General features: G+C 50.1%; 1 protein-coding gene across 1 annotated transcript; it reads right to left on the bottom strand.

Annotated features, from left to right (window-relative positions):
• Positions 1 to 946: 946 nt before the first annotated feature.
• Positions 947 to 25,010, bottom strand: SLC17A9 (solute carrier family 17 member 9). Its single transcript, XM_064167436.1, has 13 exons — positions 24,911 to 25,010; positions 14,809 to 15,006; positions 12,535 to 12,674; positions 11,277 to 11,376; positions 10,358 to 10,488; positions 9,121 to 9,217; positions 7,399 to 7,495; positions 4,775 to 4,862; positions 4,439 to 4,473; positions 3,509 to 3,624; positions 2,999 to 3,054; positions 1,981 to 2,010; positions 947 to 1,864 (listed from the first exon to the last, which is right to left on the bottom strand). The coding sequence occupies exons 1-13, from the start codon at positions 25,003 to 25,005 to the stop codon at positions 1,701 to 1,703; spliced, it is 1,347 nt and encodes a 448-aa protein (XP_064023506.1). The 5' UTR covers positions 25,006 to 25,010; the 3' UTR covers positions 947 to 1,700.
• Between the last annotated feature and the right edge of the window lie 1,134 nt (positions 25,011 to 26,144).

Genomic DNA, 26,144 nt, shown 5'->3' with positions numbered 1-26,144 from the left:
TAGAGGGAAAAAAAAAAGCACAGAAGGAGAAAGAATGCTTTCTGATCTCTCTGGCTGCCAGTCAGACCACACTGAGCCCATATTCTCTCGAGCAGACATCAAGCAGTTGCATCTTTATCTCTTAATACCCTCAATCAGTAGCTCAGCTTAGCCCATTGGCACCCATTAGTGTCTCTGCATTTAAAGTCTGTCTGTAATTTCACTACAAACTCAGCTCCTGGGAAACTTAACCTGGCTCCAGCACATCTCCCAGGAAGAAATTTGGCCAAAACAAAAGGAAAAGCAGGGGACAATATTTTTTTTTTAAGGACCCATAGCTTGCCTGCACTTGGGAAATCTGCTCCCAGCTAAAGTTCTCTGGTAGGCACTAGAGAAATCAAAGACACCCTTCAGGCTGCCAGCAAGGGGTGGGAGGAGATGCAAAGAACTTGTTTTAATGTGATATGTCACCTTTCAAATAGATCCCACAAACCCAGAACCTGGAACCTGGCAAATCCTTCCCTCCCAGAAACAGTGTGGGGTTTGGTGGGAGCACCACTCAAAAGGAACATGCAGAATCAGGCCTCAAGTAGATGAAATACAGAATCTGGTACTTCAATTCTAAAATAGTTATAAATAACTAAAGACATTCAGGCTGAGAGGCACACACTGCTGATCCACAGGGATCCACGTGTAGTACTGTGGATCCCTGGTGCAGAACTTTGCTTTGAGCTCAAAACAGGAACAAAACCTGCTGGTTACAGGCTCTCTGGAAAGTCTTCCCTGAGGAGGACTGTCTAAGCAAGCAGAAAGCATTTGGGAGTGGAGATCCATAGCATGGAATGTCACCTGTCCCTCCTGTACGTTCACAGCACATGACAAAACAGCTCCTGGGGGATGCTCAGCTGCAGCTACACCACGAGGACAACCCAGCTAAGCCTGACCTAGGTGCCTGCAGCCTTGCTCTCACGTTGGAGGTGGTCTACCTTGGCTCAGGGTTGGAGTAAAGTGACCCAGGAGTAGAGGGAGCCTTTGAGCACTGCCTGTGAGTAAAGATGGGCTCAGCTGCTTGGAGCAGTCTGCTCTGTAGCCTCCCAGCTCAGCTCAAGCATGGCGATGGCAGCATTGATGCAACCTCATGCCCCTAGGTCCACTGTAGACATCTATCCAGAAGTGAGTTCATCTCACAACCCATTCTCTTGCCCACCTGGCTTGTACCTTGAGCAGACTGCAAAGTGAAGGCACGCAAGGGAGGGTTAAGGTCAGAGGTACCTTGGCTCGGATCATTCCTTTCAGCATAGCTCAGAGGGCAGGTGCTGTGTGGCAGCCTAAGAGCTGGCAGAGCACAGAGGGACCAGCTCCCAGCATGGCAAAGCATCTCCCTTCAGCAAGCAACTGCTTCAGGGCAGAGCATGCAGACCATGGTAGCAGGTGAACTGCTTCAGCCAAGTGGATATTTGTCCACTAGGCACAGAGAGGGGCAAGCTGGTCACAGGGGCTGTATCCTCACTGAAGACACTGAGCTGGATGGCTCTGCAGGCCATCAGCTTTGCCCTGAGCAAAAAGTGCACTCTAAACTTCTCCTCTCTCACAAGTTTCATTCAGATCTGGTCTCAGTAAATATTTTTCATGCTAAAAACCTTAATAAAAATGTTCTTTGGCACTTGTGCAACAATCACACATGGATGTGACAGTCCTTCAGCTGCTTGCTGGACTCAGCTCTAGAGGTCCATATATGCAGAGTCTGTGTCCACTCTCTGGGCCTCTCCAAACATGAGGAAAGCACAGAGGCCAATGCTGTTAACAGCAGCCACCAAGTTGAAAACAGAAATCCAGGAGCCAGTCGTCTCAATCAGGTAGCCAGCCAAGTACACACAAACAACACCTGGGATGGGAGAGGAGAGAGGAGAAAGAATTGCAAAGACTCTCTGGAGTTGGGTCCTGTCCACCTGTGAGGAGAGGACTGTCCAGCAAAGGGTGAGCTGCAGGGGAGTGCTTTACCTAGGAGGGCTCCACCAGTATTTCCAACCCCTGTGAAGTAAAGAAAGGAATTGTCTATTAGAAACCCACAGACATGAGGGGCTTCGTCTGAGCTGCCACACAGTCTGCATGGTGAGGGCCAGGACAGCCAACATTTGTCCCCATCCCTTGGTGCAGGTAAACCTTTGGCAAATTGAAAAGGCATGTTGGTGAAGTTACCTGCCCCTGGCAGCGGCAGGTGTGGCACAGAGGGAAGCTGAGGATGCACAGGTGGAGTAGACACTGCACAGAGCTACTCCTGTCCAAACCTTAATGCTGATGACCACTTCCCCTCCTTTACAACCCACTCTGGACACCCCACCCTGCAAACACCACTCCAGACACACAACACTAGGACCACCCAAGGAACCACCACCCTCTGTATGAACCACCCAAGGACACACCACCTCCTCTATGAACCACCCAAGGACATACCATCCCCTCTATGAACCACCCAAGGACACACCACCTCCTGTATGAACCACACAAGGACACACCATCCCCTCTGTGAACCACCCAAGGACACACCACCTCCTGTATGAACCACACAAGGACACACCATCCCCTCTATGAACCACCCAAGGACACACCACCTCCTGTATGAACCACCCAAGGACACACCATCCCCTCTATGAACCACCCAAGAACACACCACCTCCTCTGTGAACCACCCAAGGACACACCATCCCCTCTGTGAACCACCCAAGGACACACCACCTCCTGTATGAACCACACAAGGACACACCATCCCCTCTGTGAACCACCCAAGGACACACCACCTCCTCTATGAACCACCCAAGGACACACCATCCCCTCTGTAAACCACCCAAGGACACACCACCTCCTCTGTGAACCACCCAAGGACACACCATCCCCTCTATGAACCACCCAAGGACAAACCACCTCCTCTGTGAACCACCCACGGACACACCATCCCCTCTGTGAACCACCCAAGGACACACCACCTCTTCAGCACAACCAGAACCCCACCAGTCCTCACCAAACAGCAAACCAGCACAGGAGGGGGCCAGATCCTGCACATTTACTGAGATGCCACTAGTGAGAAACAAAGGAGGAAATGTTTTGTAATGGAGCAGCACTGCTTTTTCAGCACTTACAGCATATTTAGGATGTCAAACAAAAAAAATAGAAGAAAAGATCCTGGACAATAAATGGCCCTGGCAGCAGAAAGGAGGGAAGGACAGAAGAGGCTGAGAGTACCAGGAGGAGAAGGATTCAACTCAAAGCATTCAGAGGAAACAAAGTGCAATTCCCCTCCTGCTTCATCTCTGTAATGCCTGCCAGCCCAAATTCTTCCCACACTAAAATTTTCCTGCATCATTCCCAACCCAGCAGGCACTAAAATCCACCAGCTTCACAGGGACCAGCACAGGATGATGCTTAGACAAAGCCATGCTCTGATAGTCAGGATGGAGACAGCCTCCTCTGAGACCCCAGAATGCCAAGCATGGGATAAGAGTGCAATGACTCTCCTTGTCCTCGTTGTTACCTGTGGTTGAAGGTCTGAAGGCCCACGGAGGCTGAGGCAAACACAATTGCTTTGCAAAAGCTGGAGGTCTGGCCCAGGCACAGAGCAAAAATGCTGGAGACACCAGAGCCAACGACCTGGAAGAAAGGGAGAGTGAAATCCCACAGCACATTCTGTGTAATGCCAAGAGCTTGTGTGCACCTGCTGCTTCCCAAGGTTGGTTTTCTTTCTCCCTCTGTGTTTTCCTGTGTCTGTCTGGAGGGGTGAGATGCTGTGGAGCAGAGAGGATAAGCTCTGCTCTCACCCAGCACTTCTGTTTCTGTTCATAGAATCAGAGAAACATTTCAGTTGGAAAAGACCTTTAAGGTCATCGATTCCAACCATCAGCCCAACACCACCATGCTCACTAAATCATGTCTACACATTTTTTAACCTCTCCAGGGATGGTGACTTCACTACCCACCACCTCCCTGGGCAGCCAATGCCTGACTTCTCTTTTCAGTAAAGACACTTTTGCTAACATCCAACCTAAACCTCCCCTAGCGCAGCTTGAGGCCATCTCCTCTCATCCTGCCACTGGATACTAGGGAGAATACACCAACCCCCACCTCACTACAACCTCCTTTCATCCTTGTGTTGCTATTTCCTCAGTATCTTTGGGGCCATTTGGAATGACAGTGTCTGGTTGGTCCTTGCCCACAAGAGAAAATCTTTGGAGCACTCACAGATCTCTGCATGATGCTACCATCAGTCCATGCTCTATTCCTCAGTCAGTGTTTTCCTCTGCATTTCATCTCCCATACACACTGACTGCAAAGCTGTAAAGCTACAAATCCTTTCCTCTTTCCACCCATAATCTTCCCAGCCAGTTCCATACCAGGTCTAATCTGCCATGTAAGCAGAGGTCAGCAGACAACTCAGGTGTCTCTCCTGTGACTTCAGCTCTCTTACCTGCATGAACTTGCGAATGGTGATGGTTTTGTACCCTGGAAGAGAAAGAGAGAGCTGGAGTTAAGCACAGCTCACCAGGTTTGCTTGTTCTCCAGCTAGTGGAATTTGGGTGGCCAGATTTCATCTCCAGGTGAATACTGTGACTGAGATCAAAGGAAACCTCAAACACATGGGTGGGATTTGGAGCCTGGAATATTTGTCCTGCTTTTGTGTTAGAGCCTCACATTTTCTGTTTGCTAAGTCTCCTTCCTATCAACAAGGTCACCTCATCCCAACCAGGCCCTCTTTCCACATCACATCAAATTGATGCTGAAACAAAACCAAGTGAGCTCTTACCCTGGTTGATCAAATGGTCTGACAGAAATCCACTGAACAAGCTCGTTGGGATTGCCACCAGCCAGGGGACTACATTAAACACCCAACCCTGCAAGGGAGCAAGAATCAAGAGAAGTTTTGCTGTCAGAGCTGAGTCTGCTTGCAAATATTTATCTGTCAAAGGGAAAAAACATGAAGCAATCAGCACTTCTTGCAGGATCTCTACCCCCTCTGCACAGCAAGCTCTCAGCTGCACCCTGCACCACTTCCAAATCTGAGGTGCCAGCTGCATCACAGGGCTGAAGCACTTGTAGGTTGGTCACCTTTCCTTCTGCCCCAGTGACCCTACATCCAGGGGAGAGGCAGAAAGCTCTGTCTGCTCAGGGAAAGAGGGATGGAAGGTGGCAAAGTTTACTGTTGAGCAAAGTGATGTGGCAGAGAGCCACAGAGCCCTCAAAGGCAGGCTGTAGATTTTAGTCTGCCCTGGGGGTCACCAGCAAAGCTGCCAGCAACATTTCCAACATCAGCTTCAGCCTCATTAGCAGAGTCACTGTGAGGCTGAGGGAAAGGAGCTGGAATCTCTAATGCCAGGATTAGGGAGCGTTATGGCTAGCAACATACTTTGGCCTATTTTCAATTAAGTGAGCTTGCTGCAGTTGTAATCACAGATGATTACTGGTCATCTGGATTAGAGCTGCTCAGAGACATTTTGTGCCTAGATCCCATGAGGAGCTGAAATCAGTGTGGGCTGGGCTTCATCTCAGCTGGTTGAACCTTCTCAGCCATCCATCATCCCTGTATCTCTTCTGTTGCTCAGAGCTTGTTACCCCATGGGGACATCCCTCCCTTCCTTGCCTGGCTTCAGGATGTGTGGGCAAGCTGAATAATCCTGGTTTGGAATAGTCCTGTTTCATCTGCTCATGGAAACCACACCAGGGTCCACCTCCATCTTTCAGTGCTTTTGAACCTTTGAGGCTTGCTCTGGAAAATGGTATCTCATAGAGCTTGTGGGGTGATATCTCTGGTGCCAGTTAACACCAGCTGGATTTGCTCAGCCACTCCACCTCAACACACCAAACTAGAATCATAGAATCAGCCAGGTTGGAAGAGACCTCCAAGCTCAGCCAGTCCAACCTAGCAGCCAGCCCTGGCCAAGCAAGCAGACCATGGCACTAAGTGCCTCATCCAGGCTTTTCTTGAATACCCCCAGGGATGGCAAATCCACCACCTCCCTGGGCAGCCCATTCCAATGCCAATCACTCTCTCTGACAACAACTTCCTCCTAACATCCAGCCTGAACCTCCCCCAACACAACTCAAGGCTGTGTCCCCTTGTTCTGTTGCTGGCTGCCTGGCAGAAGAGACCAACTCCACCTGGCTACAGCCTCCCTTCAGGTAGTCACAGACAGCAATGAGCTCTGCCCTGAGCCTCCTCTTCTGCAGGCTGCACACCCCCAGCTCCCTCAGCCTCTCCTCACAGGGCTGTGCTCCAGGCCCCTCACCAGCTTCATCACCCTTCTCTGGACACCTTCCAGTATCTCAACATCTCTCTTGAATTGAGGGGCCCAGAACTGGACACAGCACTCAAACTAACCTCATCTCATCCCTGCAGCCCATCACCCTGAGCGGTGTGAGCCAACCCCTGCTGCCAAGAACTTCACCCGGGTATGCTGAACGCAGCTGTGCAGGCAGGCAGCAGTGCAGGCAGCTCCCCTGCAGAAAGGGACTGTGGCCAGTAGGTGCCATAGGTGTCCTACATTCGGGACTATCATCCAGTCTTTAAAATCAAGCCTCCTCAAGCCCTCTTTTATTCAAACGTATGGAGGGATTATCAGCTGCAGGAGCACTATATGGAGCATCTTACATAAGGGCACCATGATATCATGCTGAACAGATGGCAAACTGCTGCTGCCCAAGCACATTACTGGAGGTGCACAAATCTTGTCACAACAATATGTTTGCTGCTTTAATGCATTTTAACATATATATATATATATAAACTATGTCATTAAAGCTCCTTACACATATGATATGGAAAGGCAGTTGTAAGGAGCTCTGGCAATGGTCAAAACCTGACAGGGCTAGGGAAGATTGCCTGAGTTTTCTGAGAGTGCTCAGCCCAGGTGAGAAGATGATTTGTGCTGAGGAGAGTGAAGCCTTTAGAGTATTTTCCAAGTACAAATCACTAATAGTAATTATAATTTTTGCAGGCAAGTCTGAGCTGAGCCATGTCAGGGCAGTTAAAAATCTCTGTGAAAACCCAGGGTGAATGGTGCCAAACCCAGGGTGAACTGTGCCATCCTGAGCTCTGTGCCATCCTTTCCTCAGAAGAAAGGCAGTCTGAAAACCAAACAGCACCCACTCTTCCTCACTTGGAAGGTGCTCCAGCTCAGCCTCACTTCAGCATCCCTAAACAAGCAACAAGAAATTAGTATCTGCCCATCTGGAGGGAGGGTTTGTGTCTCTAAATGCATGTGCAGGTGGGTAGTGGATCCTAACCCAGCAAGGAAATCTCTCACCTCCTCCTGCTCTCCCCCAAATCCCTCTGCAATCATTCTCCTCCCTAAGCAACCGGTTTTGGCAGGTACCTGGCATGACCTTATTTTCACAGAGGGAGGCAGTGCCTGTGTCTCAGAGCCAACTTACCTTTGACTCAGGGAAAGTTTCCTTAAAGAAAGTTGGCAGCCAGGAGAGGAGAGTGAAGAATGTGCTGGCTGTGGAAAGCTGAGCAATGATGACAGCCCTGGAAACATACAGCAGAGAGGAAGGAATCAGGAGTGACAGGTCACAGTGAGTGGGAAACAGGCACTTGAGCAACCCAGCATTTCAGATCCTGCTCTATAAATACATCCCACATGGAGGTATGATGGCATCCTGAGAGTTCTTTCACAGGTAACAGGATCATGGACTCATAGCATGGTGGCACCTGGGAGGGACCTCTGGCAGTCATCTAGTCCAATCCCCCTGTGCTGGGAATATTTTAATGAGAGAAATTAGCTCCTTGGCTGTGAAAAGGAAATGAGGTGATGCCTGTATTGCCCACTCCTTCTGCTGGCATATATAAACACAAGGACACAAGGAGAAGTCAATCTCTGCCTGGCTGCTGCTGTATGAACTCTTCTGTCTGACCCTGCACATTTCACAGAACCACAGATCACAGAATCATGCAAGGTTGGAAAAGAGCTTTGAGATCATCGAGGCCAACCTCTCACCCAACACCTAACTAACCAAGCCATGGCACCAAGGGCCTCATCCAGCCTGCTTTTGAACATAACTCTGAGCTCTGCCCTATCTCGGTGGGAAGAGCACAGAGCCAAATGCATTGCTCCTGCCCCAGCTGCCAGCCACTGGCTCCTCCTCCAAACACCACGCTGGGGTTCACATCAGTGACTGAAGCAGCACCCAGAAGGTGTCCTCCTCTTCGGGAAGCACAACACTATCCCAGGGCAGTGTCAGCACAGGAGTGTGCCTGACTTTGGCTAGGTTCACCCTTAGGCACAGGGACCCAAAAGGCAGCACTTGCAGACCCAGACTCCTGCTCTGCCCTGGGCAGATTGAGGCCAGGAGTGCTCCAGTCCCCTAATCATCCTCGTAGCCCTCCACTGGACTCTCTCCAGCAGAACCCTGTCCCTCTTAAACCAGGGAGCCCAAAGCTGAACATAGTACTCCAGATAGGCTTTTGTTATCAGCAGATGCTCCCTGGTTATTCAAGGCAGGAATGGGTTTGCTGGCCTGCAGCCCCACTGCTCTCCTCCTCATCTTTAAATGGCACTTGAGAGCAAGCTTGGACAAGCTTCAGTACCAAATGCAGCATCCCAAAGGAAAAATGGCTATTAAAAAGCTGTTTGGCCAGCAAAGAGACCACAGCCTGCACCATTCACTGCCCCTGAGCAGTACTTCTTAGGAGGCCATTCTAAGCATTATTTCTAACAAGCCTGATGGAGAACATCACTCCAGAGAAGCACATGGCTCTTCCAGGGAACAGCCAATGGAGAAGAAAGATTTGCCAGTAATACTCAAGCCTGACATTCTTTTGGACAGAACACCCTGGAAACATTCCAGGTCAGGTTGTTTGGAGTTCTGAGCAACCTGATCTAGTTGAAGATGTCCCTGATCACTGCAGGCAGGTTGGACTAGATGAACTTTACAGGTCCCTTCCAACTCAAATCATTCCATGACTCTAGGAAACTGCCTTTTGTGAAGCTTAGCTTTTCAGTTCTTTCTTTAGACAGAGTGGATTTGCAAACCTGGTAATGTTTCCCAACAAATAAGTGGACAAAACACACACAGGCAGAAGAAATAAGGACAGTGAGGAGAAGCAGCCCTTGGAAGGAGGGTGCAAGCCAGCCCTGCCCCACAGCTGCCTACCATATCGGAGCCTTCCTGAACAGCTGCTTCCAGGGAACTTTGGTCTGCTTGGAGAATGAGAGGCCTCTCATTAAATAGTCTATGGGGATGATGAGCTCTGCAGGGACAGAAACACACAAAGAAAGCTCTGATTCTGGGCAGCTGGAGGAAGCTCTCAGAGACTGTTAGACAACTACCTCCAATCTCCTTTTAACCTTCAGGTTTGGGCTATACCACCACTGAATGCTCATGAGAACAACTTATGTGGACTAATTTTTTCCCACTGCATCCAGAACTTTCCCATCCACCCCCACCTTTGTTACATCTCTTGTAGTAATTACAGAAAAATCCCTTGGGCAGAGACCAGGCTTGGATTTTGGACAGGAACCAGGTTTGGATTTTGGATAGGACCAGGTTTGGAACTAGGATAGGACCAGGTTTGGATCTGGGATAGGACCAGGTTTGAATTTTGGGTAGGAAGCCAGGTTTGGATTTTGAGTAGGAATCAGGCTTAGATTTTGGACCAAAAACAGGTTTGAATTTTGGGATAGGAACCAGGTTTGGATTTTGGGTAGAGACCAAGTTTGCATTTTGGGTAGGAACCACGTTGGGATTTGGGGTAGGACCAGGTTTGGGTTTTGGGTAGGAAACAGGTTTGGATTTTAGATAGGAACCAGGCTTGGAATTTGGACAGAAACCAGGTTTGGGATTTGGGTAGGGACTAGGTTTGGATTTTGGGCAGCAGCAGGCACACATCCAGCTCCTGATGATTTGGGCTCCTACACACACCACGCTCACAGCAGTAATGCTGTAGCCAGGTGTAATGATTTTCCCACGTGTGGAATGACTGCCAGGCAGTAATTTGGGAAGAGATATTCTGGATCATCTGGTTTGTAAAAGCTCTGTGTTTAGATGCTGTTAGTTTGGGGTAAGAATCTTGCCCTGCTTTAGCTTAATCCACTTTGAAGCTCACGATCTGTTTGGTGTCTTCACTGGCGCTTAAGAGTACTGAGGAGTCAGATCAGACTCCCAGCAGCAATTTAATCTAGCATGGGATGTGAGGTAAGAAATCAGCAATGCAAGAGCTCAAAACCTTGTTCCTGGGAAAGACATGGTGTGCAGTACAGAAGACACCTGAACAAAAGTGCCCTGAGGAAAACCAGGCAAAATCTTGGGAACACAGAGGATGTGCCAGAAATAACTGGGAGGTATCACCTGAGCCTTCAGGAGTGGTGGCAGCCTGAGGGATTGGACTTACCTTTCTCACTCAGCAGGTACTTGCAGGTGCAGTAAACCCAGAGCAAAGTGAGCAAACCAGAGAAGTAGAAAACGCTCTCCCAGCCATACCAGTCCAGGAGGAGAGATCCTGCACCACCTATCACCAGTGTCCTGAAAGGGAAAACACATTTGGATATACAGGGCTAGGTGGGCACATTTGGGCTGTACACATCAGTGGGAGATGCTTCTTGGGGTGGATGCAGGTCACTAAATGCCCTTAGAAGAGCTGTCAGTCACTTGTGTATGTCTGCCCAGTGACCCTTAGATGCTGCAAACTGTCCTGTTCCCTGTGTGGCATCTCAAACTCCTCAGCTGGGCAGGAGAAACCAGTAAAGGACCTCAAGCTTGCCTGCCCTACACTGCAACATGACTCATCAAGGACAGAAAATGAGGCTGCTGGTGTGCAGAAAGTATCTCAGTGTATGAATCAGCCAAAGAAAGGAGTACACTGGAAAATGAAGTGATTAAACAGTCTCATATTTCTATTTGGCTTTTAAGCAAGCCCTCCACTTAGGAAGGAAATTCTCCTGGAGATAATCAGAGCTGGGGAAGTTGTATTATCCCCATCTATCAGCGAGGACAGGTGACCAGTCTCAGGCTGACTCCTGCTCTTCCTCCCAGCTCAGGCTCTTTCCCATAGTAATTAAATGTTGCAAACACTCTTCAAAGCCTGGTTTGAACAAAAAGGAAAGGCAAAAAAAAAAAACCCCAAACATAAAATCCTTGACATGCACGACAGCAGCTGCCTGAGGCTTCCTCAGCCACAGCCGCTGTCCTCAAGGACCCAGGAATCCATGTGTACTTTGGGCTGTGCGTTTTGCCTCCAACTGTTTAGTGGCATTTCATCACATGTGATGTCCAGAGACTGTCACTCACTGATCAAAGCCTTTTGAACTTACCCAAACTGTGAGCCAGTCCCCACTGTGCTGTAGGTGAAGGCTCGCTCGCTCTCCCGCACCTTCTGGGACAGCAGGCTAGACAGGGATGGGAAGTACACCCCTAGGAGCAAGGCAGGGAGCAGTCAGGCTCCTGTGCCCCTCATGAGCAAAGCAAAAGCAAATTTCAAAGGAGCTGAACATCAAGACAAAGCAACAAAACCTTTGGTGAATTCAAAGCAGGGATACAGACTGAAATGAGTGGCTCCATCGCCACAAAAGGTTTCTTTGCGCCTCCTCCGTAATCCCATTTCACCGCCACCGTAAATCCATCAGTGGCAGTGCTCTTACCCCAGAGGTTCTCCAGTGCTGCAGCTCACCAAGAGAGAAGGAAAAATCAACTCAAATAATCCAGAAGTTCTGGCAAGGGCAAATCTTTCCCAAGTTCTTTGAGGTAGTTTTAAGATGTGGGCAATGGGGTGGGATAAGTGATGACTTTGGAAGGCAGCAGCCCTCGTCTGGCAGAGATGCCTACAGGGGAATGAGCTGTCAGAAACTGTCTCTAGAAGTGTCAGGGTTTGGGGTTTTTTTCCCCATGCAAGTGGAGGCAGTTTTGAGGCAGAGGATTGCTCAAATACACAGTGTGCTAGTTTGAAGCTAGCTAGAATGTTTGGGTGGGAAGAATTAGACCACAGGCTGTGAAAGAGAAACAATGGTGATGTTTGCTTCACTCATAGGCTTGCTGAGATGTATAAGAGCAAGAATCCAAGTAATGATAAGACATTTGGTCACTGCCAGGGCTTTGAGCTGCATTTCTCTCTCTCTAACCTAACCTGATTAATCCAGCTGCTTCCTGCCCCCCCTGGCTGAACCTCCATTCTTCCTTGGGCACAAGGCAACGTCTGGGGTAAGGTAGAGAGGGGTGGGAGAAGGTGGAAGGGTGGTTGGGAGCCCCTCCTGGGGACTCAGGTTTCTGGGAGGGCTGCTGTGTTTCTGTATTACCTTTTACCTTGTCTATTTCTGTATCTAGCTGTATATATACTCTAAATATCTGCTTGTACATCGTGCTGAGCTGTAAATACAAAGCTTCATTCAATTTCCAGAGCTGGCTGAGCCAAGTCTGGGTGATTTCTAAAGGGTGGGAGGGCAGGTAACACCCAAACCATCACACACAAGAGAAGGATTCATGCATGTGACTTGCAGCTGGATTTACATCATGACCCCCCTGCCCAGCAGCCCCTGGGCAGAGAGACACACGGAGTGCTGAGAACAAGGGTCTCACCTTGCAGCAGCCCCATGAGGAACCTGGAGGAGGTCATGAAAACAAGATGGGCAGAAGTGATGTGGGTGAGCAGCGGGGTGAGGACTGTGAGAAACCCCCAGGCTGATGCTGACAGGAGGAGGACTTTCTCACCTCCTATTCTGGAAGACAGAAAACACATCATGAAACCTCAGGGGAGGGTGAAAGGGCAAAGTCCCTCACTCACAACTCGAGTGCTCTTCCAGTTTAGCCTGTTCTCGAAGAACAACCTTTCAGCCAAACCTGCTCTTCTCTCACAAGTGTTTCTCACCCTCTGGGGTGTAGCTCTGACCTCCTCTCTTCCCACCCCCTTCTCCCCTGGAGCAGCTAGCAAGCAGCTGGCCACCAAGACACTGGCCACCAGCACTGCCCATCCAACGCCAGCACATGCCAGCCTCAGAGACACCACTACACAGAGGCACTCAGGTGGAGGTGAAGCCCAGCTGGGGTCACTGTTCTGCTCTTCCGAACCAGTGATGATGCTTTCTCTTCCATCTGCTCTTCTGCATCAGCTCTGCCTGTTCATATTTGGGGGTTTGCAGGCATCGGCTTGGAAATTATTAAGGAAGATAATTAGTGTGGTGCACTCCTTCCAGGCATGTGCTCCTCACAAGAGACTGCAGAGGAAAGCCCTCCTCACTAAGGTGGCTGGGGAAAGGAACTGGAGCAGGTAATTGCTCACATCTTTCCTTACAGCTGGCTGGGGGAGCTGCCTTTTAATTGGTGTGATAAAACAGAGACATGTGACTTTCCCCAGACACGATGGAAACCGTGATGGGGGCTTGCTGGTGAAAAGATTGCATAGGAATATAGGGTGGGAAAGCTGGGGGTGCTGAACTGGAAATGAGGAGAGACTATGCAGATCAAAGAGGGGTGGGGGGGGAAGGATTACTTGGGAGAAAAAAAAAAAAAGGAACTATTTTCTTCTTGTGGTTAGTGGTAGAAACCTTCCTGAATGGCTGTCCAGCACCACTGGGTTTAAGCTGCTTGCTAGTGGACCAAAATGCTCCTGGTGAGCAGCAGCTCTCTTCTCTCAGGTGGCCAGCACCAGAACAAGAGGACACAGCCTCAGGCTGTGCCAGGGGAGATTTAGGCTGGAGGTGAGGAGAAAGTTCTTCACTGAGAGAGTCATTGGACACTGGAATGGGCTGCCCGGGGAGGTGGTGGAGTCGCCATCCCTGGGGCAGTTCAAGGCAAGGCTGGACGTGGCACTTGGTGCCATGGTCTGGCCTTGAGCTCTGTGGTAAAGGGTTGGACTTGATGATCTGTGAGGTCTCTTCCAACCCTGATGATACTGTGATACTGTGATACTGTGATACTGTGATACTGTGATAGGAGCACCAGCATTTAGCACTTGGCTAACACCAAGGCTGCTTGACACCCACGATTTCTTTAGGCAGCTTAACAGGTAAGCTTGTGGGCATGCTCTTTTTATTTCAGTTACTGAGCCAGTGCTGAGAACAACCCCCACTAGCAAAGTTACACCTGTACAAAAGTGCTGTGCATGGTTTCCAGGTGAAAAACCACCTGTGTTGGTCTAAGTGTCTGGTAACATGACTGCAGCTCTCTTCTGGCAGCCTCTCTGCAGCAACTGTCAAGGCAGTAGTGACCACAGGCTCAAGTTGTGCCGGGGAAAGTATAGGCTGGATGTTAGGAGGAAGTTCTTCACAGAGAGAGTGATTGGCATTGGAATGGGCTGCCCAGGGAGGTGGTGGAGTCACTGTCCCTGGAGGTGTTCAAGAAAAGCCTGGATGGGGCACTTAGTGCCATGGTCTGTTGACAGGCTAGGGCTGGGGGATAGGTTGGGCTGGATGATCTTGGTGGTCTCTTCCAACCTGGTTGATTCTATGATTCTATGTGGCCAGTCCCTGTGTCTGCTGGGGATTTTGCCCTTCAGTGCATGCTGCCCTGTAGGCACAGCAACAGTTCCCAGACCCAGGAACCCCATCAGACAGTCACAACTGCATGTGTCCTCTCTGAATCACAGCTGCAGAACCTGACTGAGGTTGATGGAGAGATCTCACCTGCTTTCAGACCAACCTGCTGTGCCTCCTTGAACTCTGTCCCATCCAAAACAAGGACACCCATAAAGCTTCTCCCCATGGATGTAGAATCATAGTATCACAGAATGATTTTATATCCATGGGAGAAACTTTATAGGGACACACTTCACCCTTCCACCCCATCACTGTCCCAGAGTGAAACTCAGAGGTCAAAACTAAGCTAAATGTCATTTCAAAAGCCCAACTTCCATACTGGTCACTGATATGTCCCCCGATGATCTGTGTCAGGCAGTAGCCCCAGAAGAAGCTGCTGAGCACTATGCCAGACTGCTTCTTGTCCCAGTCAAAGCGGGTGCTGAGGGCGACGGCGCAGATGGGCACAGCAACACGGGCACAGTACAGCAGGCATGTCCCCAGCAGCAGCATCACCGTCCAGACACGGGACTCAGGCCTGCAAGGATGGAGAGGAAGAAGACAGGGAAAGGAAATATGGAATGATCTGACTGGGAGATCTATGAGAGAGGACTCAGAGGACAGACTGGTCTGCCTGGGAGATGAGGTTTGGAGTCTTCCAGAGAAGGAGACTCCACAACCTCTCTGGGCAGCCTACTCTGGGCCTCTTGCATCATCAAAGTAAAGAAGTTTCTCCTTAAGATCAAGTGAATCCTCCTGTGTTCTGGTTTGCACCCACTGCCCTTGTCCTGTCACCACTGGAAAGAGCCCAGGCCCATCCTCATGAGCTCCACTCTTTAGGTACTTATATGCATTGCAAAGTCCCCTCGCAGTCTGCTCTTCCAAAGGCTAAACAGCTCCAGGTCTCTCAGCCTCTCTTCCCTCATGAGAGAGGTGCTCCAGTCCCCTCAGCATATCTGTGACCCTCTGTCAGACTCTCTCCAGTAGTTCTACATCACTCTTGAAGCCCAGAACTGGGCACAATACACCAGGTGCAGCCTCACCAGGGCAAGTGGAAGGGGAGAAGCACCTCCCTCCACCTGCTGGCCACACTCTTCCTCATGCACCCAAGGAGACTATCTTGGCCACATAGCTGGCTCATGGTGAACTTGTCCACCAGCACTCTCACATCTTTCTCCACAGAGCTGCTTTCCAGCAGGTCAACCTCTTACCTGTACTGATGCAGGAGGTTATTCCTCCCCAGGTGCAGGTCTCCCCACTTGCCCTTGTTGAACTTCATGCTAACAGAACATATATTTTTTGGTACTCAGCACCATGAAAAGTGCTCCTGCAGAAGACACAGGCTGGAAAGAAGCAAGAAGGCAATTTCCTCCTGTCCCAAGTCAGCAACATGCTTTTAGAGCAGAGACCCACACTGAGTGTGCTAGTTTGAGCCTAGCTGGGACATTTTGGTGAGAAGAATTAGATGCTAGGCTGTGAAAAGGAAACAATGGTGATGTCTGCTTCACTCATAGGCTTGCTGAGATGGATAAGAACAAGAACATAAACATAGATAAGGCAGTTGGTTGCTCTCTGTCTCTGGGGCTTCATGAACTTCCCTCTAGCCTAACCTGCTGTCTGACTAATCCATCTGCTTCCTAACACTCCTGGCTGACCCTCCAAACTCACCATTGAACATAAGGCAAAGTCTGGGGTAAGGTAGAGGGGTGGGAGGAAGGTGGGAGGGTGGTTGGGAGCCCCTCCTGGGGACTCTGGTTTCTGGGAGGGCTGCTGTTTTTCTGTAATGCTTGTAAACTTGTATATTTCTGCATCTAGCTGTCTAGATGGTAAAAACCTGCTTGTGTACTGTGCTAAGCTGTAAATATAGCTTCAGTCTCCAATTTCCAGCTTGGCTGAGTCTAGTCTGGGTGATTTTCTTAAGCATGGGGTGAGGAGGGAACACCCAAACCATCACACTGAGGTACAGAACTCCTCTGCCTTCCCCCCCCCCCCCCCCCCCCCCAATAACATCATCCTGGCTCCCTTTTTGCCCATGGATGATGGAGTTAAAAGCTGAGTGAGAATGCCCAGTGTTTGTATTCTTTGTATTTGGTTATTTTTGTGCCCAAGAGCCAGAGCATTGAGCAAACAGACTCTCTGCCCCAGAACTGACTGGGGAAATCACTGTACTGGGGCATTAACCTCTGTGCTTTCCACCCTGCTACCTTCAGCAGAGGAAACAATCCTGGGTCACTTTTTTAATCCAGCTAAGCTTTTATTTCCCTGTAGTGGAATGATGATAAATGCAGGTCAACCCCACACAGCACAAACCCATTTATGAAGGTGTCAAATGGTTCTTGACAGAGGGAGGCAAAGGAACAATGAGAACTAAAGCACCTGGGGCAGTTGTACCTTCCAGAATGAATTTATTGCTGTTTTCCCACAGGGCAGATCTGCAGCTCAGTGAAAACCTCTGGCAGGAGGAACTGGAAGGGCTTTAGTTGGTGCTTTGAAGGTTGGGACTGGCACTACTGTTCAGACATGGAAATGTACCAAATAAGGCAGGAACTAGAAAACCTCATGGAACTTTGCTGGAGGAGCAAGGGAAAGGACAACAGGGATAAGTGATGGGAGCAACAAGTGACAGGGCAAGAGGAAACAGGCTCAAGCTGTGCCACAGGAGGTTCAGGTTGGTTATGAGGAAAACTTTCTTCAGAGAAAGGGTTCTGGGCACTGGAAGAGGCTGCCCAGGAGGTGATGCAGTCACCATCCCTGGAGGTACTTAAAAGATGTGTGGAGGTGATGCTGAGGGATATGGTTTAGTGATAGTGGTTTAGCAGTAGTGGTGGGATTGTGAGCTCTAGGTGAGTGGTTGGACTCGATGAACTCAAAGGTTTCTTCCAGCTTCAATTGTTCTATGATTGTATGCTTCTAATGAGTAACCAAGGGCTGACCTGCCTCAGCCATTTGAGCTGACTCTCTCCTGAGAGTCCCTGCTGGTCTTACACCAAGAGAAAGATAAGCAGCAATCTTGTCTTAATTTGCTGCAAACCCAAACGTGATTTAGTTTTTAATTGCCTGCCCCAGCCAGCTCCATCTCTGTCAACTGCAGCTTGCTACAGCCAAGCACACAGAAACCAAAGGCTCCTGGACGCTACGTGTCCAGGTCAGGTCAGCCTCAGTGGGATGATACAGGCAGGAGTTTGGGTACAAATCCTCCACCAAGGGCAGAGGGCAGCAGCCTGAGTAGCTGGGAAAGTATACAGAGAGCCTTCAGAGAGGTGTCTGAAGACAATGTGAGAGCAGACGCCTGCAGGTGTGCCTGACCCATGCCTGCCAAACCAGTGCCTATGCACCTGCAGAGATGGGCAGTCCGGAGCAGTAATCTCTCCTGTTATCTACCGCAGCACAATGCTGATTCACTGAGCTGTTGAACCTGCTGCTATTGTGATGAGCACAATGCCAGAGCCTGGGGCGTGTGGAGCCACTGCCCATTCTTTAGTCACCAAGAGAGTTTTCTAAAGTATGCTCTCCCCCCTGGAGAAAAGGGAGACCTCCGAGGTGCTGTCCAGAGCGGGGCTGAGCTCTGCCTCTCCTTCCAGCAGATCCTCTGAGGAGGTCAGCAGCATTTCAGTGAGATATTAGATATGGATAATGATGGGATATCAGCTCTTCCTCAGCCCTACACCCTGCATGGCTGTGCAAGATGAAGAGAAGACAACCTGTGCAGTTCAACTAGTCTTTACTCCACTGCTTTCTGTATTACTGCCAAGGTCTGGTCCCTGCAGTGCATGTTTACAGCTAGGAAAAGCAAACCCCAGGAACAGCAATGCTGGTGCCCAAGGAAGGTGCAGGTGAGGGCAGAATGGTTTGGTTCTAAGGCATTGCACCCAAAAAAGCAATGAGCAGGATGCAGAGCAGCTCTGGTTTGAGGGCAGAGGGGCAGGGGGGATGCTGTGAGCTTGAAACCTTTTTTCTCTCCTCAATGAAGTGAGCAGTCACACAGGGACACAGTGCAGGGACTGGGGACACAAAAGGGGTATGGAGGTGGCAAGAGGAAGATGCCACTCTGCTGGGCAATGTCCAAGCTGCCTGAGAGCAGAGCCATGAAGCAACACATGGTTCTCCTGCAAAAGCCAGACACCTCTGGAAGCTCAGCTAGACACAGCAGCAGGAAGGGGCTGAGCAGAGATCTCCTCTCACAAGCCTCCTCCCCAGCTGATATTGAGACAAAACTCCACTGACTACTTTTCTTTTGACTTTTATTCCTTTTCAAAAACACTAAATAAGTCTCTGGGCACACGACACAACCTCAGTCCTCTCACGGATTCCTACTCCACTCTACACTTTTCTATTCTTACCCTGTGTTTTTAAATGCATTGCTAGAGAAGTGCTGAAAACAAGTGGGGAGCATGAAGACAGCTTCAGACCACCACTTGCTCTGCAGGTAGCACATCCAGCTAGGAAAACCCACTCAAATAAGATGAGTGTCAAATGTAATCGCTCACTGCCCACACCCACCTGAGAGCATGGCAAGAATTATTTCCCTGCAAGGACAATCATTTGCTTGCATCAGAGGAAAGAGCTTTGTAAATGCATTTTCTCCTAATTATAGTTATCACAGAGCCTGCTGATGAGTCAATGTTCTGCTCAGTGCACAACAACAACAGCAAAGGTTGCAGGAGGAACCTCGACTAGCATGAAGGGGGAAAATAAAAACTCTCCTTGACAAACTAAGGCATAATGACAAGTCCAACAGCATCTGGGTAGGTAACAGCAGCCATCCAAGATGCAGGGAGATAACAGAATAGACCTAATGGCATCTCTGATGAGAGAGGTAATCTGTGCTGGAGATAACCCAACTGAGATAGAGTCACGCACAGGAGCAGATCCAGCATCTCCCCAAAACCCTCTGCTGGCTCTGGCTGAGCCCTGGCTACAAGTGATAGAAAGAGGTTTGGATGGGCAGCCACTTCCAGACCATGGGCAGATGAATCACCAGAGCTTGTTTGGAGCCACCTAATTGACTTAATTGGGTGCCACATGATGGTGGCAGCTTCTCACTGCCCAGCCTGGGCTCCCCTGACTTCTCATGCCTTTCTGCTCACAAGAAGGCATCACAGGTGCATCCTCTTCTGCATGTCACCAAAATCCTCTTTAGCAAGTGAAGCAGCCATGCAGCTAGAAAACACTTCCTATCTCCTCAACCTCTAACCACCTCCCAGACACACTATAATTAGCCCAAGCCCTAATGACTCCTCCTGGCTGACTTTTTGCTCGGCAGTAGCCCTGCCTGATGTCCCTTGGTTCTCCTCCTCTAGATGCAGCACTGGATGGTCACAGCCTTGCTTTAAAGCATTCAGTGATACTACTAGGACCTGGTTACCACCAAGCAAGCAGGTCCCCTGCCTTGGGCATAGTGGTTGAGATTGAGTTTCAAGGATGCCTGAGAGCCTCAAAGGGGCAGAACCAAGCCAAGCTCCCCACAGTGGAAGGAGAGCCAGCAGCACAGGGTGTTTTTATTTGCAGTGTGTTTTCAGGGGGGAGGAATTTCTTCTGTAGATGCCACAGAGCAAATATTTATTCAACTTTATTTCTCTTGACTTGCCTCTCTGCCTTCCCCCAGTTCACAGGTCTGTTTGCAGACACTGCAGGTCACTGCTGGGGCTGAGGTTATCAATTAGATTACAGTTTAGTATCTCCTTCAGAGCAGGAGTCTGGACCATCAGGTACTTTCAGGTGGCTAGAGAGCTGTGTTAGACAGCAAGACTACAAACAGCCTGCCCCAGAAACAACTCTTGGCCAGAAGCCATCTCCAAAGTTTGTGGGTGTTTTCCATAACTGGAACTGGAAGTGGGAGAAGAAATGGGAGCTGCAGCTCCTGGTCTGCATCAGAGATGTGCCATGGCAGAGGTAGGCACAGGTTTCACCAGTCTCATACCACCCACTCCTAGGGCATCTCTACTTCAGTGTGCTACTCTAAAAAGAGACTTAAAAAATGGTTCTGTAGGAGGCACATGGAGGGTACATCAGCTTAAGCCACCTCTAGTGTCCCAGCCCATTCACTTATCCCAGTCACCAGCACTGGACACTCACTCATCCCTACAAGAACCCCAGAGCAGAACAGGGATGAGCCCTTTTGGTGGTACCCAGCTCCAAGCCATGCTAGAGGCCCACCAGCTCCAAACTAAGGGCAGCCAAACATGGAGCCACCTCCCAGGGGGACATCACCAGCACACACAGCTGGTGTCTGGGGCCCTCTCTGCCCATGGCCACCTGCCATACCACAGCTAGGGGACAATAACCCTTCTCATCACTGTTCTCCATGGGAGCATCCCCCTTCAAAAGCTCCTCTTCCAGCTGCCTATGGCTTTAAGCCACAATAACCTCCAACAGAACCGCAGCCTGACTGACATGGCACGAACCCAGCAGTGGTGCAGACACTCCTGAGCAAGGAGATAACGCCCAGGTAGCTATTTTTAACCTGGTTTGACACTCCTCTCACTTTACTTTTTCCCAACAACAATTTCTCCCTCCCTTGAAAATCTACACCCATGCCAGGAGGCAGGTTTGGGGTGATCCTCTCACCTCCTCAAGTCAGTTTGGTTCTGCTGCAGACCAGCTCCAAGCTCATGATTTGTCGCTGTCAAAAGAAGCTTTGGGGTTTAGAGGAGGATTGTTTAGGTCGTTTGGGTTTTTTCTCCCTCCACTTCACCAGCTCACTGCCAATGAGAGCAGCACAGAGGACACAGGGCTGCCTTTTTTTTTTCCCTGGGAAAGCTGCTGGTTTCCTGTCATCCTCCTGTGTACCAACTCCCTCTTCAGAGCCACAGATGGCAACAAAGTGTTCAGCAAGCGTGGCTCTGGGTTTATTCCCTCTCTTCGTTTCTTGCTTTTGGCAAAAGCAAAGATGAAATTAGATTTCAGCAGCTCGTGTGAGCTGGAAATAGTTGTTAAGTCCAGGTGGAGGAGGTGGGAAGGAGAAGTAATGATGCACACACGTGCTTTGCACGCTGATCTAAGGGCACACATGGATCAGCCAAGAATGAAATGTGTGTCTTGCTTAGATTTTCCCTGGGGGAAAAAAAAGTTCTCAGCACAGGCATGACTAAAATCAGGTGAGGAATCTGGACAATTAAAATGATAACAGTAATAATAATAATAATAATAATAATAATAATTTTTAAATCATTTAAAAGCCCAAAACATCTAAAGCTGTCACATTGTGTTGGCAAAAGATCAGAACCCAGCAAAGCAACATGACTGATGGCTCCAGGCAAAGAGTGACAGGAGACCAGCTTGTGGCTGGTGGTACAATTCCTTTTATCTCTGGAGCTTAAAGAAACTGCTACAATAATCCCTTGTCTTCAGATGTAGCCAGAGGCTGGGAGATACTGAGTGGGTTTAGGAGTCATTTGCTTCCCAGGACAGAGTGATTTATTCCATGTTGTATTTCTCTCCTGGAGGCACCATCCAAAATGTGATCCCCATGTCTGCTGCTGGATCTGCTGGTAGATTTGTGTGCAACCTTCAGCAACAGGTTTTTCCTTCCTTGCAGTATCTGAAGGGGGCCTACAAAAAAGCTGGGGAGGGACTTTTTGGGATATCAGGTAGTGACAGGACATTGGGGGATGGAGCAAAGATGGAGGTGGGGAGATTCAGCCTGGACGTGAGGAGGAAGTTCTTCAGCGTGAGAGTGGTGAGAGGCTGGAATGAGTTGCCCAGGGAGGTGGCTGAGGCCCCATCCCTGGAAGTGTTTAAGGCCAGGCTGGCTGAGGCTGTGGGCAGCCTGATCTAGGGTAGGGTGTCCCTGCCCATGGCAGGGGGGCTGGAACTAGATGATCCTTATGGTCCCTTCCAACCCTGACTGATTTTATGATTCTCAGTGCTTCAGTCTTTCCCCAGTCAAACTAGAGATGCTAACCCACATCTACCTACTGCCCAAGATGCTAAACCACATCTACCTACTGTCCAAGTGGCCCTGCTTTGGCATGTTAAGATCTCCATAAAAAGATGTTACCTAAATGTCCAGACATGCTACACAAATACAAGAGCTTTTTCAAGCCCCAAACAGAAATCCTCAAGTGTTTTGCTCTTGGAAGAGGAAGAGATATGCAATAAGAGAGAGCCACTGGAAACCTGCAGAGAAGTCTGGGCAAGGCAGATGGAGAGACAGGGTAAAACACATGGCAAGAAGAGTGGAAGAGGAAGGAAGAGACAGTTGGAAAAAAAAAAAAGAGAGGACAAAAGAAGCAGTGGCTTGAGCAAGGATGGCAAAATAAACCTGCCAAGATAGCTGTTTATATCTCCTTGCACTGACAGTGCAGACAGATCTTGGAAGGCTGCCTGGCATGTCTTTTGTTGGAGCATGAAAGGAGAACCCATGTCACTTCTCCCACTTGATAAACCTTGCCTCCATGGCAATAACTCATTACTTGGAAATGGTGAGAGCTGTTTATTTGCAGGTGCTGTACCAACACTGTCCACCAAAGCGATCTGAAACCATCCAAGGAGGTCTTTTATACAAGTGGACCAACCCACATCCGTGATGTGACGGATCACTTCTCCCCTTCCCATTCCCATACTCCACCTGCCTTGTTTGTTTTAGACCACAAAGGCTTCATAAAACCTCTCCAAACACGGGCTGCAACCACCGTGTGGGTTTACACCAAACATCAGAGAGGTGACTGCTGGTTCCAAGAGCTGCTGCACTATAGCTAACAATTGGATGGGAGTTATGGTTGTCCTGCTGCTCTTCCACCTGGATTGGATTCTCTCAATTGCTACCAGCACTTAACCATGGTCAGAAATGCCTCAAAATACAAATACCCTGATGAACAAATCACCTCTTTTGTTTTGGAAAGTGTTACTGATGGCTTGTATTTTTCAGAGAGATTTGGGAAACTGGAGGGTTTGTTGTGACCAAACTGTTTTGGGTTGGGTAGGGTTGGTTTTTTTTTTCCCCAGAGGAAAAATGCCTAAATGGAAACTTTGTTTGAGCAAAACTTCATGGAGTCATAGCATTGCTTAGGCTGGGTAAGATCTCGAAGATCACTGAGTCCAGTTGTTAATCCAAGCACTGCCAAATTTGGTGAGTGGATTTTCCTATCCCACCACGCCCATTTCAGAGACAGAGAGGTGGGTTTCAAATCACTGCTTTTGCAGGGCAAAGCAACTTAAAACTTTGGGCAGCTCTAATGCCAAAGTTCTGCTGTTGAGACCTACCCCTTTCCTCTTGAGATCTCTCTTTAGGTTTCGAGGTCTCTGACTGCAGGAGAAGTCTCCCTCGGGACAGCTGCTGGCCTGCTGCCACTGCAGGAAGCAACTGATGATAAACTTCAACGTATCTAGCAGCTAAATGCTGCTGGAAGGGGCAATTCCTCCCCCCCTGGCCACACGTTCCTGTGCATTGGCACCAATGTCACCTGCCCTTCCACTCTCCTGCTGGAGTGACTTGCCATAGGGTCATGCCAGCCTGGAAGCTGGGCAGGGAGCCCACGGGACAGGCCAGCACTGTGGCAGCCAGCCTGTTAATTTCTCCTGACGGCAGCGTTAAACCGAACCAAATTTCAAACAGGTAGGGGCAACATATTCAAGTCCAGGAGCTCCCAGTTCGGAAAAGCCTCTGGCCATCACTTCCCACGGCCCTGAGGCACTTTCTCAGCCCACCTCAGATGGCGTTAGCGGCAGATGCTGGAGCGAACGCGCTGGATGACCTTCCTAGGGCGGCAGAGAGGACCATTTGCTGCCCAGGTTATTCCAGTTCAGTCCCAGGTTCGTAGCCTCTCCTTCAAACCCGTAAGCTTCTACCTTTGCTCACGCCCTTGCTGTTAAAAGTGGTCACCACAAGTGGTTTGATAGCACAGTTAAGGATTTTAATCACCTCGCTAGGGGACCGGTTCCAAATAGCTGCCCAGCTACTGGTCCAGACTTTACCTTAATTATCGTCACCACTACAAACAGCCCTGCTGGAACACTTCGATGAGAGCCTCGTAGTGGTTTCAGCGTTTAAATAACTGACTACAGGCCAGAGCTAAGCGCAATAAGACTTTCCCCAACACACACTATGTTTCAGAGGAATTCCGTATTTTCCTCCTTTCCTTTACCGTCTCGGCGGAATGGTTCAGTGGGGCTGTGGTCCCCGGTACCATCCTCCGGCAACCCCGAAGGGCAGCACCAGGGGACCGGCGGGGCGCACCGAGCACCTCTCGAAAGCACCTCTCTCTCCAGGGATCGGCTCAGGCTGCCTATTCCCTCCATCCCGAAGCTGCATCCTTTCCTGGGAGATGCATCAGGAGGCAGCGGAAGAAAGCGGGGTGGGGGAGTCTCCTGCTGCCCCTGCCCGAGGCTGCGGGGTGGTCCCAGGGCCGGGAAGGGAGCGGCCGGACGATGTTGAGCGGGGACGATGCCGGGAGCGCGCTGCCAGCAGAGCAGCGGTTTCCCGGGAGCGGGTCCAGCCTTACCTGGACCAGTACGGGTCCCCGCCGCCATCCCGCCTCATGCCGCCGTGCTCGGCGCTGCACAGCGGCACATTCCTGCCGCCGGTACCCGCGGCCATGCGGGCAGCGCCTTCCGCTTCGGCCGGCTCACATCGCGGCGGCCGCCGCCTCCCTCCCCCCGCCGAGCCGCGGCCACGTGTCAGCGCCTCTCGCCGCCGCCGCCTCCCGCCGCCCCGTTCCGGGAAGTCCTGCCGCCCGCAGCGCGCCCGGGACCGCTGCTGGGGCGCGCTGCCGGGGCAGTCTCGAACCCGCGGCGCCTGCAGGGTACCCGGCAGGGTCGTCTTCGCCACCAAAGCCCCACAGACTGGTGCCGTTTCTCCTCTTTTCCTTGTTTTTCCTAACCCTTCTCCGTAAAAATCCCCCTCCTCCTCTGCGAATCGAGCTGGGTTAACCCGGGGGCTGGAGTGGGTCCAGAGAAGGGCAAGGAAACTGGGGAAGGGTCTGGAAAAAGAAGCGTGAGGAGTAGCAGAGGGAACTGGAGATGTTCAGCCTGGAGAAGAAGGAGGCTCTCCACAGCTCCCTGAAAGGAGTCAGGTGGGGGTCAGTCTCTTCTCCCAAGAAACAAAGAGTTAGGATAAGAGGAAATGGCCCCGGGGTGCACCAGAGGAGCTTCATTTTGGACGTAAGGAACAATTTCTTCCCCGAAGAGTTGTCAAGGCCTGGCACAGGCTGCCAGGTGCAGCCTCCGTCCCTGGAGGGTTTTCAGCCGTGTAGATGTGGTGTTGAAGGAACGTGATTTGACTTAAAGGTCTTTTCCAACCCAAACGGTTCTGTAGTTCTAAACAGAGTCTCTCCTCTCCCTCTGGCATCTGGGAAGTGCAACATTCCGTGCACTGTTGGTGAGACAGCCCTGTGCTCCTCCAGCTTTCTGGCAGGAAATCCTCATCTCCTCATGGAGTAGTACTGAATAGGTTATTCCCATCCAAAGAGTTTAAGGAGAAATAGAAATGGCAATCAGCATTGTCACAGCTTGATTTAACTCTGTTGGAAAGCTCTGTGGCCTTGCAGTATCTGAGAGAGATAATCAGCCTCCTTTATGGAAGCAGCTAATTAAATTGATGGTTATCTCGGTCCAAAACAAGAGGACTCATGACTCACTGCAGGGATATGAATGAGCAGGTGAAGGAGCTTTGTCTGGACGTCGTTCAGGTGATTATGTGGTCACTAGCAGCTTGGATAGGGGCATAGGAAGACTTCA

This window comes from Pogoniulus pusillus, chromosome 29 (assembly GCF_015220805.1).
Source record: "Pogoniulus pusillus isolate bPogPus1 chromosome 29, bPogPus1.pri, whole genome shotgun sequence".
NCBI classification, from domain to species: domain Eukaryota; kingdom Metazoa; phylum Chordata; class Aves; order Piciformes; family Lybiidae; genus Pogoniulus; species Pogoniulus pusillus.
This window is presented reverse-complemented; position numbering and strand designations above follow the sequence as displayed.

Excerpts from the sequence above, each read along its gene's own strand:
- SLC17A9 (XM_064167436.1), bottom strand. The coding sequence starts at position 25,005 with ATGGCCGCGGGTACCGGCGGCAGGAATGTGCCGCTGTGCAGCGCCGAG. Across the intron at positions 12,675-14,808 it reads GGGGGACATATCAGTGACCA|AATAGGAGGTGAGAAAGTCC; the intron begins GTATGGAAGTTG and ends TCTGTCTTCCAG. Across the intron at positions 11,377-12,534 it reads CCTCATGGGGCTGCTGCAAG|GGGTGTACTTCCCATCCCTG; the intron begins GTGAGACCCTTG and ends CCTTGCTCCTAG.